The sequence below is a fragment of the Chelonoidis abingdonii genome, chromosome 1 (genome assembly GCF_003597395.2).
Source record: "Chelonoidis abingdonii isolate Lonesome George chromosome 1, CheloAbing_2.0, whole genome shotgun sequence".
Taxonomy (NCBI): Eukaryota; Metazoa; Chordata; order Testudines; family Testudinidae; genus Chelonoidis; species Chelonoidis abingdonii.
In genome coordinates, this window is record NC_133769.1 from 15,297,267 (window position 1) to 15,310,265 (window position 12,999).

The 12,999-nt window shown below is 42.6% G+C and overlaps 1 protein-coding gene across 3 annotated transcripts in view; it reads right to left on the minus strand.

Annotated features, from left to right (window-relative positions):
* Window positions 1–12,999, minus strand: part of UPF2 (UPF2 regulator of nonsense mediated mRNA decay) — a 158,205-nt gene that overhangs the window by 131,281 nt on the left and 13,925 nt on the right. For all 3 annotated transcript variants that reach the window (XM_032798299.2, XM_032798297.2, XM_032798298.2), the window contains exon 4: window positions 1,383–1,543. In XM_032798299.2, the coding sequence (XP_032654190.1) occupies window positions 1,383–1,543 (161 nt within the window). The remainder of the gene's footprint in view (window positions 1–1,382; window positions 1,544–12,999) is intronic.

The following is a 12,999-nucleotide window of genomic DNA, read 5'->3' on the forward strand; positions in this document are numbered from 1 at the left end:
AAACCCCTCTCCAATTGTCTACCTTAACAAACCCCATACCTCTCACTATTGAATTTTCCCTGTTTTGCATTTTCTTAATAAAGTTTATTTTGCACCCCACCTGTGTGGTAATTGCTCCCCAAGATCCCATATACCAGCTGGCAGGGACACATTGTACTGGGTTTTTTCCCCCAACTTGTAACTTAGACATGGAAAAAAGCCCCAGCACATTGCAACGAGCAAAAGGGAAGAAAAACCGGTCAAGAGGGTTAAAAACCAGCCGGGTGGTCGGGGTCCCCTGAGATTGGGGTCCCTGAGCAACTACAAACTGCTTAATCTGGGTCTGGCAATCATGGTAAGGAAACTGTTGGGATAATCACATTTCTTCTTCAAAACAGATTTAGCAATTGTTTTTTTTAAGGTTGAGCATTTTTGGACAAACCTGAGGTCCATGATTTCAAGAATCTGAATACGTAAATACTAAAATTTGACAGCCATCAAGACTAGAGTGGCACATTAAATTTTGCCGTCATATTCAAAGGTCACAGGTAGCCATCTAGTGGCTTATCTAAGAGGTCGTGCAACATTTTCCTAGCTGTATTTTGAAATACTTTAAAGGGCAATTAGTATATTTTAAAACTATACTGAATTGCTAAGCTCTGAGGTGTAATTAATAGATAACTTCTAAAGCAGATTCAAACTACATTAAGAAGTAATCAAAACAAAGTGCCTTCTGTGCAATTTGAGAAACAAGGAAACAACTAATAAGGAAATAAGACAATTTAACTGAAATTTCATAGTATTTGCTTGCATATTTCTCTAGTAATCCATTCAAAATCTCATTTTAAATGCAGCTCAAATAATCTTCAGATTCAAATGGTCTCTCTAATGTAAAATAAAGCCTGTGAATGCCTAGTTACCTGACCAAGTAATTCTTATAAAAATAAATGAAATATACTTACTGAAAATGATGGGGAGGATTAAAGGTACAAATATGATTTTCTTTACATGGCACCCATTACATTACCACCTTAATAAAATCATCCTAACAGAGGTACAAGAGATTGCCAAAATTAACTAACACTTATAGTCCAGTCTTTTTCTTTAACCTCTCATGTCCTTGGGTGCATAGGGCTCCCACCAGTTTCCACCATTTATTTTGGTCTTATGATGGCCTATTTAGGCTCAATAATTCACTGGAGGTTAATAAATTTAAAATGAAGCTTTACTGGCGTACCTTGGAACACTCTGCCCTATTCCATATATTTAAATGAGAGGCTAAGCTATTAACATTTAAAAGGAAACTTGCACTGAAAACACAGATCAATGAGAGGGTTTTGTTTTTCCCCTATAAAGGAAAGCTTTCAGTATCATATAACCTATCACACTAAAAGATGTCCTACCCTCTGGTGTTGGTTTGTCTTGGGGAAGATCCGGCATATTTTCATCCAACAGATCAGCCAGAGACTGAGAATTTGCCAACAGCTTCTGATAGGACATTGCAAATTCTTCATATTGCTTGTGTCGATCTTCACTCAACTCTCCTTTAGAGTGCAGAATACGCCTATAAAGAGCACGTTAAAAAAAAAATACAATCAGACTTTGTCTGCTTATTAGAGATATATTTGATGTATACTGAACTATTCACAAAATTTCCCTCTGGCACAGAATTATATACACACACTAAATGAGATGGTAGCAATGAGACACAACAATCTGGCTAACACTACTATCAAAATTCAACTTAATACCAAATTTGATAAACTTAAATGCACTACAGCCAAAGCCATTTTAACTTTAATGCAATTAAGAATAATCCGATTATGGAAACTGAAAGAACTGAAGCTTTTTTCCCCATAAATATTCTGTAATGCAAAAGTTTTAATGTGCAATATTTTAAGTAAAATATTTGACTAGTATTAAAGCAGGATAAAGACTGCTTTGCAGTCTATGACAATAGGCTTCCATTCTGCTGGTATCAGAAGGGGATGGTCATCACCGAGGGGCTCAGAAATGCCAGTTTTGAGAAGGAGATGTTTATTTCCAAGTTAGCCCAGTAACATGAGCTGACATCCTTGAAATAAAGTCTAAAAGAATTAGTTCATGATGTACATTTTGGTTTCTTTTGCAATACTATACCTGACAGTTTTTAATCCAGGAAAAAATTAAAATGCTGTTTTTAATCAAAACCTTTTTTCAAATACATTTTACAAGTCCTAATAGTACAGCATTCTTCTTATCATGGGAACTTTAGGATGATGTGGTGAGCAAACAAGGTTACTGCTTTCTTGTCTCACCTATTTAATTACAAGGGACTCAGGTTAAAGTTCTATGAGCCACTGCTAGAAACACCATCCTACCAGTGTGATGGGTCAAAAATTTCACCTATTAATCACATTTAAAATAGAGGCATGTGCACAAATGCTGTGCACATTTATATTTTCTACTCCATTTTTTCTACACATCCTCTCTATTCTTCTGAGTGGGCATGTAAAAACATACATGAAACTTGCTTTCTTAAAATACTGTTGCACAGTAGTTAAACAATAACTAACATTCCTCAGGAAATTGGTGGTATATCAGTGGCTTGCAGGCCACTGTCATAAATAAGCCACAAAAAATAGATCAGGTTACTCTGCACCACTGGTTCTCAAACCGTGGGTTGTGACTCCATTTTAATGGAGTCACCAGAGCCAGCATTAGACTTGCTGAAGCCTGGGGCTGAAGTCGAAGCCCAAGTCCTCCCAGGCAGCAGGCCTGAGCTATGGGTTGTGTAAATTGACCGAATTGGCATCCAGAAGGTGTCCCACAATGCTCTGCTGTGACCGCTTTGGAGATCATTTCCGCACAGCAGCCAGGTAAATGGGAAACAGTCGCCCCCCTTCCCCCTCTTTTAAAGCCTGGGGAACTTTTGAGTTCTCGTTTCCTGTTTCATCAGCATGGAGAGCTCACCAGCCCAGCTGATCATGATGATTCAATGCCCAAAATGTGCACCTGCCTGGAGTACACAGGAGGTGGAGGAAGTTATTATCTGTGAAGAGAAGAGTCTGTGCAGGCACAGCTCCGATTCAGCAGAAGAAACGGGCATGGGGGACAAGGGTTACAGCAGGAACATGCAGCAGTGCTGCATGAAAATCCAAGAACTTCGGCAGGCGTAACAGAAGACAAGGGGAGCGAATAGTCATTCTGGTTCTGCACACATATACCACTTTTACAATGAAATGCATGCGATTCTCGGCAGCAACCTCACCACTATCCCCAAATGCTGCGCGGATACCTACCAGGAGTTTGAGTTCTGGGTCACCTCAAGAAACAACGAGAACATTCTGAATGAGGAAGAGGCAGAGAAGGAGAATGGGAGACAGGTGAGCAGGAGATTCTTCCCAAGAGCCAGGAGCTATTCTTAACCCTGGAGCCCAGTCGGTCTCAGGACAGCATGGCAGCCGAGCGTGATGCCGGGGAAGGCACTTCTGGTGGGTATGCAATTCCAATCTAACTTTAGGCATTACATACTTTTATATTATCAGAGGAGTCGCCGTGTTAGTCTGGATCTGTAAAAAGCGACTAAGAGTACTGTGGCACCTTATAGACTTAACAGACGTATTGGAGCATAAGCTTTCGTAGGTGTTCACCCATGAAAGATTACGCTTCAATATGTCTGTTAGTCTATAAGGTGCCACAGGACTTTGTGATGCTTTTATATTTTATGTTTGATCTGAAGAAAAAGGGAGGTGCAGTGTTTATTTTGGTCTTATGATGGCCTATTTAGGCTCAATAATTCACTGGAGGTTCATAAATTTAAAATGAAGCTTCTGCTATGTAGAGGGTGTCCCCCCAGAAAAGACTGTTTATGTGCACAAGAACAGCCCAGAAATCCTCCATGGAGATCTCTAGGAACCTTTCATGGAGGTTCTCTGCAATCCTTTGCAGGTTTCTGGAGAGGGCTGCCTTATTTTTCCACTACGGTAAGACATTTTTCCATGCCACTCCAGTATTCACTCTGCTGGCATCACTGTGGTACACAGCATAGTAGCATAAGGACCAGGTCTATACACAGACACTTGTAGCATCTGCTCTCTTGCCACTTCTGTTACTCACAGGAGACTGATATCGCACAGGGTCACCTAGGAGAAACGGGGGAAGTTTTCATTACAAGTGCTCGTACTGCAAACAATAGAGCATGTGATCCACCATCCATGGTGACTTCCGGGTCTCTCAACCACGCTTTCCCTAAAATTCCAGTGGTCTGGTTGGCAGGGATCGGCGTTGACCTCAGATTCTGCAAGTCCAGGACAATTACTACCAGCAGTATTAAGCAAAAGGGAGGGAGAGCTTTCTGTGGTCTCTTGTGGCCTCAAACCTCACCGGAGCTGCCTCAGACAAAGACAGCAATTTGGGAGGCTTAATGCTGGTCCCTGGTCTCAAACCGAAGTCCATGTTGTTAGGGGGAGGGGGTATTGTCCATCTGCCCACCTGTGCTCCCAAGGCAGGTTTGCTACAAGCTGCAGCAAAAGGCCCATCACCCATGCCGCAGGGACATACTCCCCACAGTTGGAACAGCAAACTGGTTCATTAACTAGCTAGGGATTCTGATTATGTTCTGGCTTGCACTAAGTATAAAAGAGGGAGTATTTTTTAAATAGCAACTTTGCATTAGACCCAAGGTATGTGCTGACAATGGTTGCCTTGTGCTTTGCATGCCTTACAGTGGAAAGCTTGGCCTTTAGCACATCCTCCACACCAACAGAGAGGCTTTTGCAGACTAGAAGATGGAAAAAGAGGACACCTGATGACATGTTCACCTCCCATAATGAACACCTCCAGGACAGCTGACATGGAACTTAGAGCCTGGAGGATTTCACTGTCTGAAAAACTGGACATGGAGAACAGGAGAGCATTCCAGGAGCATGAGCATGCCATGCAGGATGAGATGCTGTGGATTATGAAGGACCAGACATGTTGAGGCATCTAGTTGAGCTTCAAGAAAAGCACCTTGAGGCTAGACTCTCTCTGCAGTCCATGCAGAACTGCCTGCAAGCACTTCCCTGTTCTCAATTCCCCTCCCAAAAATGTTTCAGGAGTTGGGGAGGGTTGGGAGGGTGAGAGGGAAGTATCCCTTCCATTCAATGCCGGGGGAGGGTACCAAGAACAAAAGGCAGCCATTCAAAGACCTATGATGGTCAAGACTGCTGTGCTTTCACAGACAAGCTGACTTGGTTTCTCCCCTCCCAATTTTATCACTCCATTTGCCCAAGGTTAAATTATTTTCCTGGTCTTTCAGTTTCTTTATGTGTGTGTGTGATAAAAGTAAACGTTTCAAGAATGAAATGCTCTTTATTTACTGCAATCAGAGGGTTTAAGGAGTGTACAGGGAAACTGATGCAATGGATAGCATGGCATGGGAAGGCACAACGGAGATAAGCAGGGCACATTACTGTGGCTCATTACTGAAACAGGTTTTCAAAGCCTCCCAGAGATGCAGAACTCCTTGCTGGGCTCTTCTTATTCCCCTGGTATCAGGTTGGCAGCTAATGTTGAACAGCCAATCTGCCTCAACGTCCCACCTCATGGAAACTTCTCTCCCTTTGCCTCACAGATATTATGGAGCACACAACAGATGGCGATAACAATGGGGATATTGCTTTCACTGAGGTATAACCTAGAAAGCAAACTGCGCCAGTGACTCTTTAAATGTCCAAAGGCACATTCCACCAACATTATGTACTTGCTCAGCCTATTGTTGAACCACTCCTTAATGTTGTTCAGGTGGCTGGTGCACGGCTTCATGAGCCCTGGGAGCAAAGGGTAGGCTGGGTCTCCCAGGATCACTATTGGCATTTCTGTCATCCATGGTTGTTTTGCAGTCCGGAAATAAAGTCCCTGATTGCAGCTTTCTGAACAGACCTGTTTTCCTAAAGACGTGCCCACCATGCACCTTTCCTGATCATCCCACGTTGTTGTCAGTGAAACGCTCCCTGTGATCCACTAGCGTTTGCAACATCATTGAAAAGTATCCCTGACTGTTTATGTACTCTTTGGCAAGGTGGTCTGGTGCCAACATAGGGATACGCATGCCATCTACCGTCCCACTGCAGTTAGGGAACCCATCATGGCAAAACCATCCACTATGTCCTGCACATTGCACAGAGTCACTACTCTTCTTAGAGTAATAGTAATAGGATGAAATATAATAAGTGAAAAGTGCAAGGTCATGCACTTAGGGATTAATAATAAGAATTTTAGATATACATTGGGGACCCATTAGTTGGAAGCAACAGAGGAGGAGAAGGACCTTGGGGTATTGGTTGATAGCAGGATGTCTATGAGCCGCCAATGCAATCTGGCCGTTAAAAAAGCAAATGCGGTTTTAGGGTGCATCAGGCGAGGTATTTCCAGCAAGGATAAGGAGGTGTTAGTACCGTTATATAAGGCGCTGGTGAGACCCCACCTGGAATATTGTGTGCAGTTCTGGTGTCCCATGTTTAAGAAGGATGAATTCAAACTGGAACAGGTTCAGAGACGGGCTACTAGGATGATCCGAGGAATGGAAAACCTGCCTTATGAAAGGAGACTCAAAGAGCTTGGCTTGTTTAGCCTGGCCAAAAGAAGGCTCCGGGGGGATATGCTTGCTCTATATAAATATATCAGGGGGATTAACGTTAGGGAGGGAGAGGAATTATTTAAGTTTAGTACTAATGTAGGCACGAGGACGAATGGGTACAAACTGGATATTAGGAAGTTTAGACTTGAAATTAGACGAAGGTTTCTAACCATTAGGGGAGTGAAGTTCTGGAACGGCCTTCCGAGGGAAGTAGTGGGGGCAAAAGACTTATCTGGCTTTAAGACTAAGCTTGATAAGTATATGGAGGGGATGTTATGATGGGATAGTTTAATTTGGGCAATTGATTTTGGATTATCGGCAGATAAGTCTGCTCAATGGTCTGTGAGGGGATGTTGGATGGGATGGGAACTGAGTTACTGCAGAGAATTCTTTCTTGGGTGCTGGCTGGTGAGTCTTGCCCACATGCTCAGGGTTTAGCTGATCGCCATATTTGGGGTCGGGAAGGAATTTTCCTCCAGGGCGGATTGGCAGAGGCCCTGGAGGTTTTTCGCCTTCCTCTGCAGCGTGGGGCATGGGTCGCTTGCTGGTGGATTCTCTGCAGCTTGAGGTCTTCAAATCACAATTTTGAGGATTTCAATAACTCAGTCATGGTTTGGGGTTGTTATAAATGTGTATGGGTAGGGTTTTGTGGCCTGCCTTGTGCAGGAGGTCAGACTAGATGATCATATTGGTCCCTTCTGACCTACGAATCTATGAGTCTATGATTAATGGCCTTGTACATTTGGATCACAACAGCTTCCCACAGTGGATTTACCAACTCCAAATAGACTCCCCACTCACCAGTAGAACTCTGGCATTGCAAGCTTCCACAGAGCGATTGCCACTCACTTCTCCACTGTCAAAGCAGTTCTCATTTTAATGTTGCTGCACTTCAAGGATGTGGAAAGTTCTGCACAAAGTTCCTGGAAAGTGGCCTTCGCATTCAAAAGTTCTGCAGCCATAGCAGAATAATGCGATCCAACCAGTCAGTGCTTGCTTCCTGAGAACAGAAATGGTGCTCCACCACGTTCAGCTGCTGAGCCAGCAGCAACCAGAAATTGTTTTGTTTTATGGCTTGCAGCAGGGCTGCTTGCATGACATCGCAATGTTCCACGTGATGACTCCTGTCTCGGCTCTGAAAATACTGCAGGATAAGGCACAAGATGTTTGTAATGCTCACTACAAGAATGCACAGCTGAGCGGGGTCCAGGTTTCTCAGTCTATGGTGCACGCACAGCTAACACAGGCTTTCGAAAAAAGGCACGAGGGTTGTTTGCCACTGATAAAAAGGCACGAGGGTTGTCTGCCACTGATATCAGGGTAGGAAGGGAGGAAACTGCATCATGGGAGCCCAAAGCCATGTTCCCATTTCACCCTGCAACAATGTTTTGGTCCCATTAGGCATTACAAGCCCCTCCGAAAACCCACTAAAGCTAGTTGCACTGTGGAATAGCAACCACAGTGCACTGCTCTGTGCATCAACGCAAGTGCTGCCAGGGAGGATGCACTCCACCGAGACAATGATCTTGATGTGGACACACACAACCAACTTAATAACTGTGGTGGCTGGATACCGAGTTACATTAAGATGACTTAACTTTGAAGTGTAGACATGCCCTCAGCAAATATTGTCCCAAGTTTAAGAGACCTCAGAAATGGCAACTGAATTGAAAGTTACCACATGTATTTGGGACATTAGGTGCAAAGTTGTGGCCCTACTGTAGTCCACTGAAGTCAATAACAAAACTTCTGACAACTTCAATAGGGCCAGGATTTCATCCCAGGTACTCAACAGAAATTACTCCTTTTCACTTCTGTTTCAAGTCAGTTTCTAGTCAACTCCAGTCTCTGATTAATCTTTTATACCGTTTGAAAGGCAACGTTGTTTTTTAGATTCAGACAGCAGCTGTTAAAAGCATACTGAATTCGAGTGGAAAAAAGCAAGATTAATCACAATGGCATGATATTAAGGTGAAATATCTAGTAAATAGCTAGGTCTAGAAATAAATATTACATATATCTATAAAGATGAAAATATCAGATTTTCATAATGTACTATTTGTTTCTAGCAATACTGATTTATAAAATTTCAGATCTTAAAACCATGACTGGTCTACAGGAGCACTTCTTTGTCATCAGTTAAGGAAAAAAAGATATCAAGCCCTGTGCAATTTTTGATCCATATGCATTCTAAGCACATTTCAGTATTTGGCTAGAGCCACAGAACATGGATGTAAGCCATGTCATAAATCAGAGAAACAACATTCTAGGCTTGAACAAAATCTCCTCCCCAAATGCAAGTACTCTGTGAAGGATTTTGTATCATATTCTTTAGTTTATTTGGCTGCTCTCATCTAGTCTAAAACTACATTTTAATAAATTAGTATCAACGATATTTGTTAATTTATTAAACTTGCATCCTGGAGAAAAACAACAATCTCTGGCAATTCCAGCTTATGGCAAAAAACAACCACCAATATTAAAGGCTGGCCTATTATATACAGCTGCATGTCTGTGTCTCTTTTACCTTTGATTCCTTGGAAATTAAAGTAACAGAAGCATCATACAATGCAGAACAGGCCTTGTAAAGACCAAAGGGTGGAGTTTAAGCCAGTTTATGACTTTGGCATTAAAAGACATCAAGTGGTAAATCCTGTACCACACTATTCAAACAAGTAGTAACAACAGTAATCCTCTTGGGCTTTTTTAAAACCAAAAGAATGGAAATTATCAATTTGATGCTGGCTCTGTTTTTCTCAATATCTAGAAGACACAAACACTCTCATACCCACCTCAAACACTCATCCATTTCACCTCCATTTATAACAATTTTACATTCAACAAACACTTTGCCCACGCCATGGGCACTAGGATGGCTCCCGAATGGGCCAAACTTTTTATTGGCCACCTTAAGGAAAAATTTCTGGACAAATGCCCCATAAAACCAACGATATACCTGAGATACTCTAACGGTATTTTCTACTTTTTGACAGACAACCGAAACTTCCTCAAAGGTTTCCATCACAACGTCAACAACTACCACCCATCCATCAAACTTTCTTTAGAACACTACCACACTAGCATCAGCTTCCCGCACACCAGGATCAGCTTCAACAATGGAAGCTTATAGACAACTACATACAAGAAACCCATTGATCACAAACACGATCACAGATCCAGGAACCACCCAAAACACCAAGAAATCTCTTTCTACAGCCAGAGACTCGGACACCACAGAATATGCTCTGGGAAGAAAGTCCAGGATACACACCTTCACACACTTAAAACCATCTTCACTAAACAAGGACACTCCACCAGAGAAGTTGACTGCCTCATTGAATGGGCCATTCAAATACCTGGAAAGAACCTGCTTCAATACAGGACCCAAAAAACCTCCACCTCTCTGCAACTGCACACCTCTAGTTGTCACCTACCACCACACACTTGAACCTATTGTGGGGGATCATTAAACAGCTACAACCCACACTTGATAGGGACCACACCCTGAAAGAAATCTTTTCCAATTCCTCTACTCTGGCCTTCAAATAAGCCCCCAAACTAGCAAAGTTCATCATCAGAAGCAAGCTCCCCCCAGACCAGGACACACCATCTCAAAGCAGCACCACATCCAGCCATAACAGATGCAAAACCTGCAGACATATCTCTACTGCTACGATGATCAATACCCTCCACAATGCACCTTTCCAGATCCATGGGTCCTACACATGCCTATCAAAACATGATATACCCCTCATCCAGTGCACCAATACCAATTATGTAGATGAAACCAGACAAATCATCAGATTCTTGAAAATGATAAAACACAGCAAAATGATAAAAATAGCATATCACCTGAGGGAGAACATTTTTCCCCAAATGATCACTGCATATTTAACCTCTCAGTCCTTGTCCTCCAAGGAAACCTATACACAACACATTGGAAGAACGAGCTTGGACACTTAAATTTGTCACTCAGCTAGACATCAACAATCATGGATTTAATTAAGACACTGGATTTGTGATTCATTACAACAACCTGTAATGCACTAAGGGCTTGTCTACACTGACACTTTACAGCGCTGCAACTTTCTCACTCGGGGTGTGAAAAAACACCCGAGCGCTGCATGTTTCACCGCTGTAAAGCGCCAGTGTAGTCAATGCACCAGTGCTGGGAGCACCAGTCCACTTATGGAGGTGTTTTTTTTTTTTTTATAGCGCTGGGAGAGCCACGATTACACAGCCATATTAAAGCGCTACCATGGCAGCACTTTAATGTTGCTAGTGAAGACATGCCTTAACCCTCCTTTATCCTACAACTGTAGAGGTGTTAACCGCCTACTTTACTTTGAATGATCTCTTGCAAAACATGCTAACTCCTTACCTGTTGCACCCTGTATTTAGCTGATACACTGAGTACCTTTCGCAGACCTGAAGAAGAGCTCTGTATTAGCTCAAAACATAGGCCAGAGCTATACTATAAAATGACATCAACAACATCACTACGTTGCTCAGGACTGTGAAAAATCCACACCCTGAGTGACGTAGTTATACTGACCTAATCCCCACTGCAGACAGCACTATGTCAACAAAAAGCTTCTTCCATCAACATAGCTACCTCCTCTTGCAGAGATGGATTAAGTACGCTGACAGGAGAAACTCTCCCGTCCGTGTAGAAGCCTCTTCACTGAAGCACTGCAGCTGTGCCGATGCAAGTTTTAAATGTAGACCTGCCCATAATGGAACAAATTAATTGCTGTGCTAGTGCTGAGTTTGGCGCAGGGAAAAAAGGGCAGTTTCTGCCACTGTTGATCCCAGACTGCTAGGAATTAAATGTGGTCCCTATCACAGGTTAGGTCTGCCCTAACTTGTACCTAGCCGGCCAAGACCCCTGTGGGTTTTACAGTAGCTGGGACACAGTATTGCCCCAGTCACACCATTTCCTGTCTTTAACATGTACCCTGCTATTTGACAGGTTCTCATGGAGATGAAGGTGCAGAATCAGTTCTGTATTGGGGATGGGGGGGGCGTGAGGACAAGGGCTGGTCTCCTTTGCCAAGGGTATTCTCCTTGGGGCCCTTTCAGCTGATCCAGGGCCCATTACACAAAAGTGTAAGCTCACACCTAGGGCTAGTCTACACTAGAAGCACTACACTGGCGAAGCTGCCATAGCACATCTGGTGAAGACACACTCAGGAGAGAGCTCTCCCATCAGCATAGTAACTCCAGTTCCATGAGAGGCATTAGCTATGTCAGCAGGAGATAGTCTCCTGCTGATATAGCGCTATTCACACCGGTGCTTATGTCGGCATAACTTACAGCCCTCAGAGGGGTGGTTTATTCACATCCGAGTGCTGTAAATTATGCTGAAGTAAGTGATGGTGTAGATGTTGCTTAAGAGTATGTCTACACTGTAATTAGACAGCGATGGGCCTGTGCCAGCTGACTCAGGCTCGTGGTGCTCTGACCAAGGGGCTGTTTAATTGTGGTGTATACTTTTGGGCTCACCTGCAGTCTGAGCTCTCATCTTGCAGGGTCCTAGAGCGTGGTCTCCTGTCTGAGCCTGAACATCCACACAGCAATTAAACAGTGCCTTAGTACGAGCCCCACAAGCCTGAGTGAGCTAGCATGGGCCAGTCATGGATTTTTAATTACAGTGTAGACATACCTAAGGGGCTCCAAGACTACTGCGAAATGGGCCCAATGGGCACTTTCAAATAAAAGATGACAGTATTTTCCTGTCTAGTTGTCCTCTCCGGTTTTATAGTAGCTTGAATGCTGCTGGTGTTAGTGGCATCCGATCGACCAGTTGTTACCAATGACCGAAAATTCGTCTGAACCTGATGCTGCAATTCAAAACAGAGAAGCCGGTAACTTGGAATGTAACGTCAACTCCACCTTCCTGGGAACAGGCTGCATTACTATGTTTATCATCAACTTTTGACTACTAAAAGGAAGAAAAAGAAGGGAAATAACCACAAGAGCATGGTACTCAATATCTTCTAGTTGTTAAAAATGTCAATTTCCAGGCATGCCCAAACGGCTTCAGTGTTCAACTGATCCAGGTAAGTTTCAATGGTAAAACAAAATAATAAAAATAATAATAATTAGGGCTGTTGATTAATTGCAGTTAACTCATGTGATTAACTAAAAAAAACGGTATTAAAAAATTGCAATTAATCAGTTTTAATCGCACTGTTAAATAAAATACCAATTGACATTTATTAAATATTTTGGATTTTTTTTATATTTTCATATATATTGTATTTTGTGTTGGAATTGAAATCAAAGTATATATTATTTATTACAAATATTTACACTGTAAAAGATAAACAAAAGAAACTATTTTTCAATTCACTTCATACAAGAAATGTAGTGCAATCTCTTTGGCGTGAAAGTACAACTTACAAACGTAGGATTTT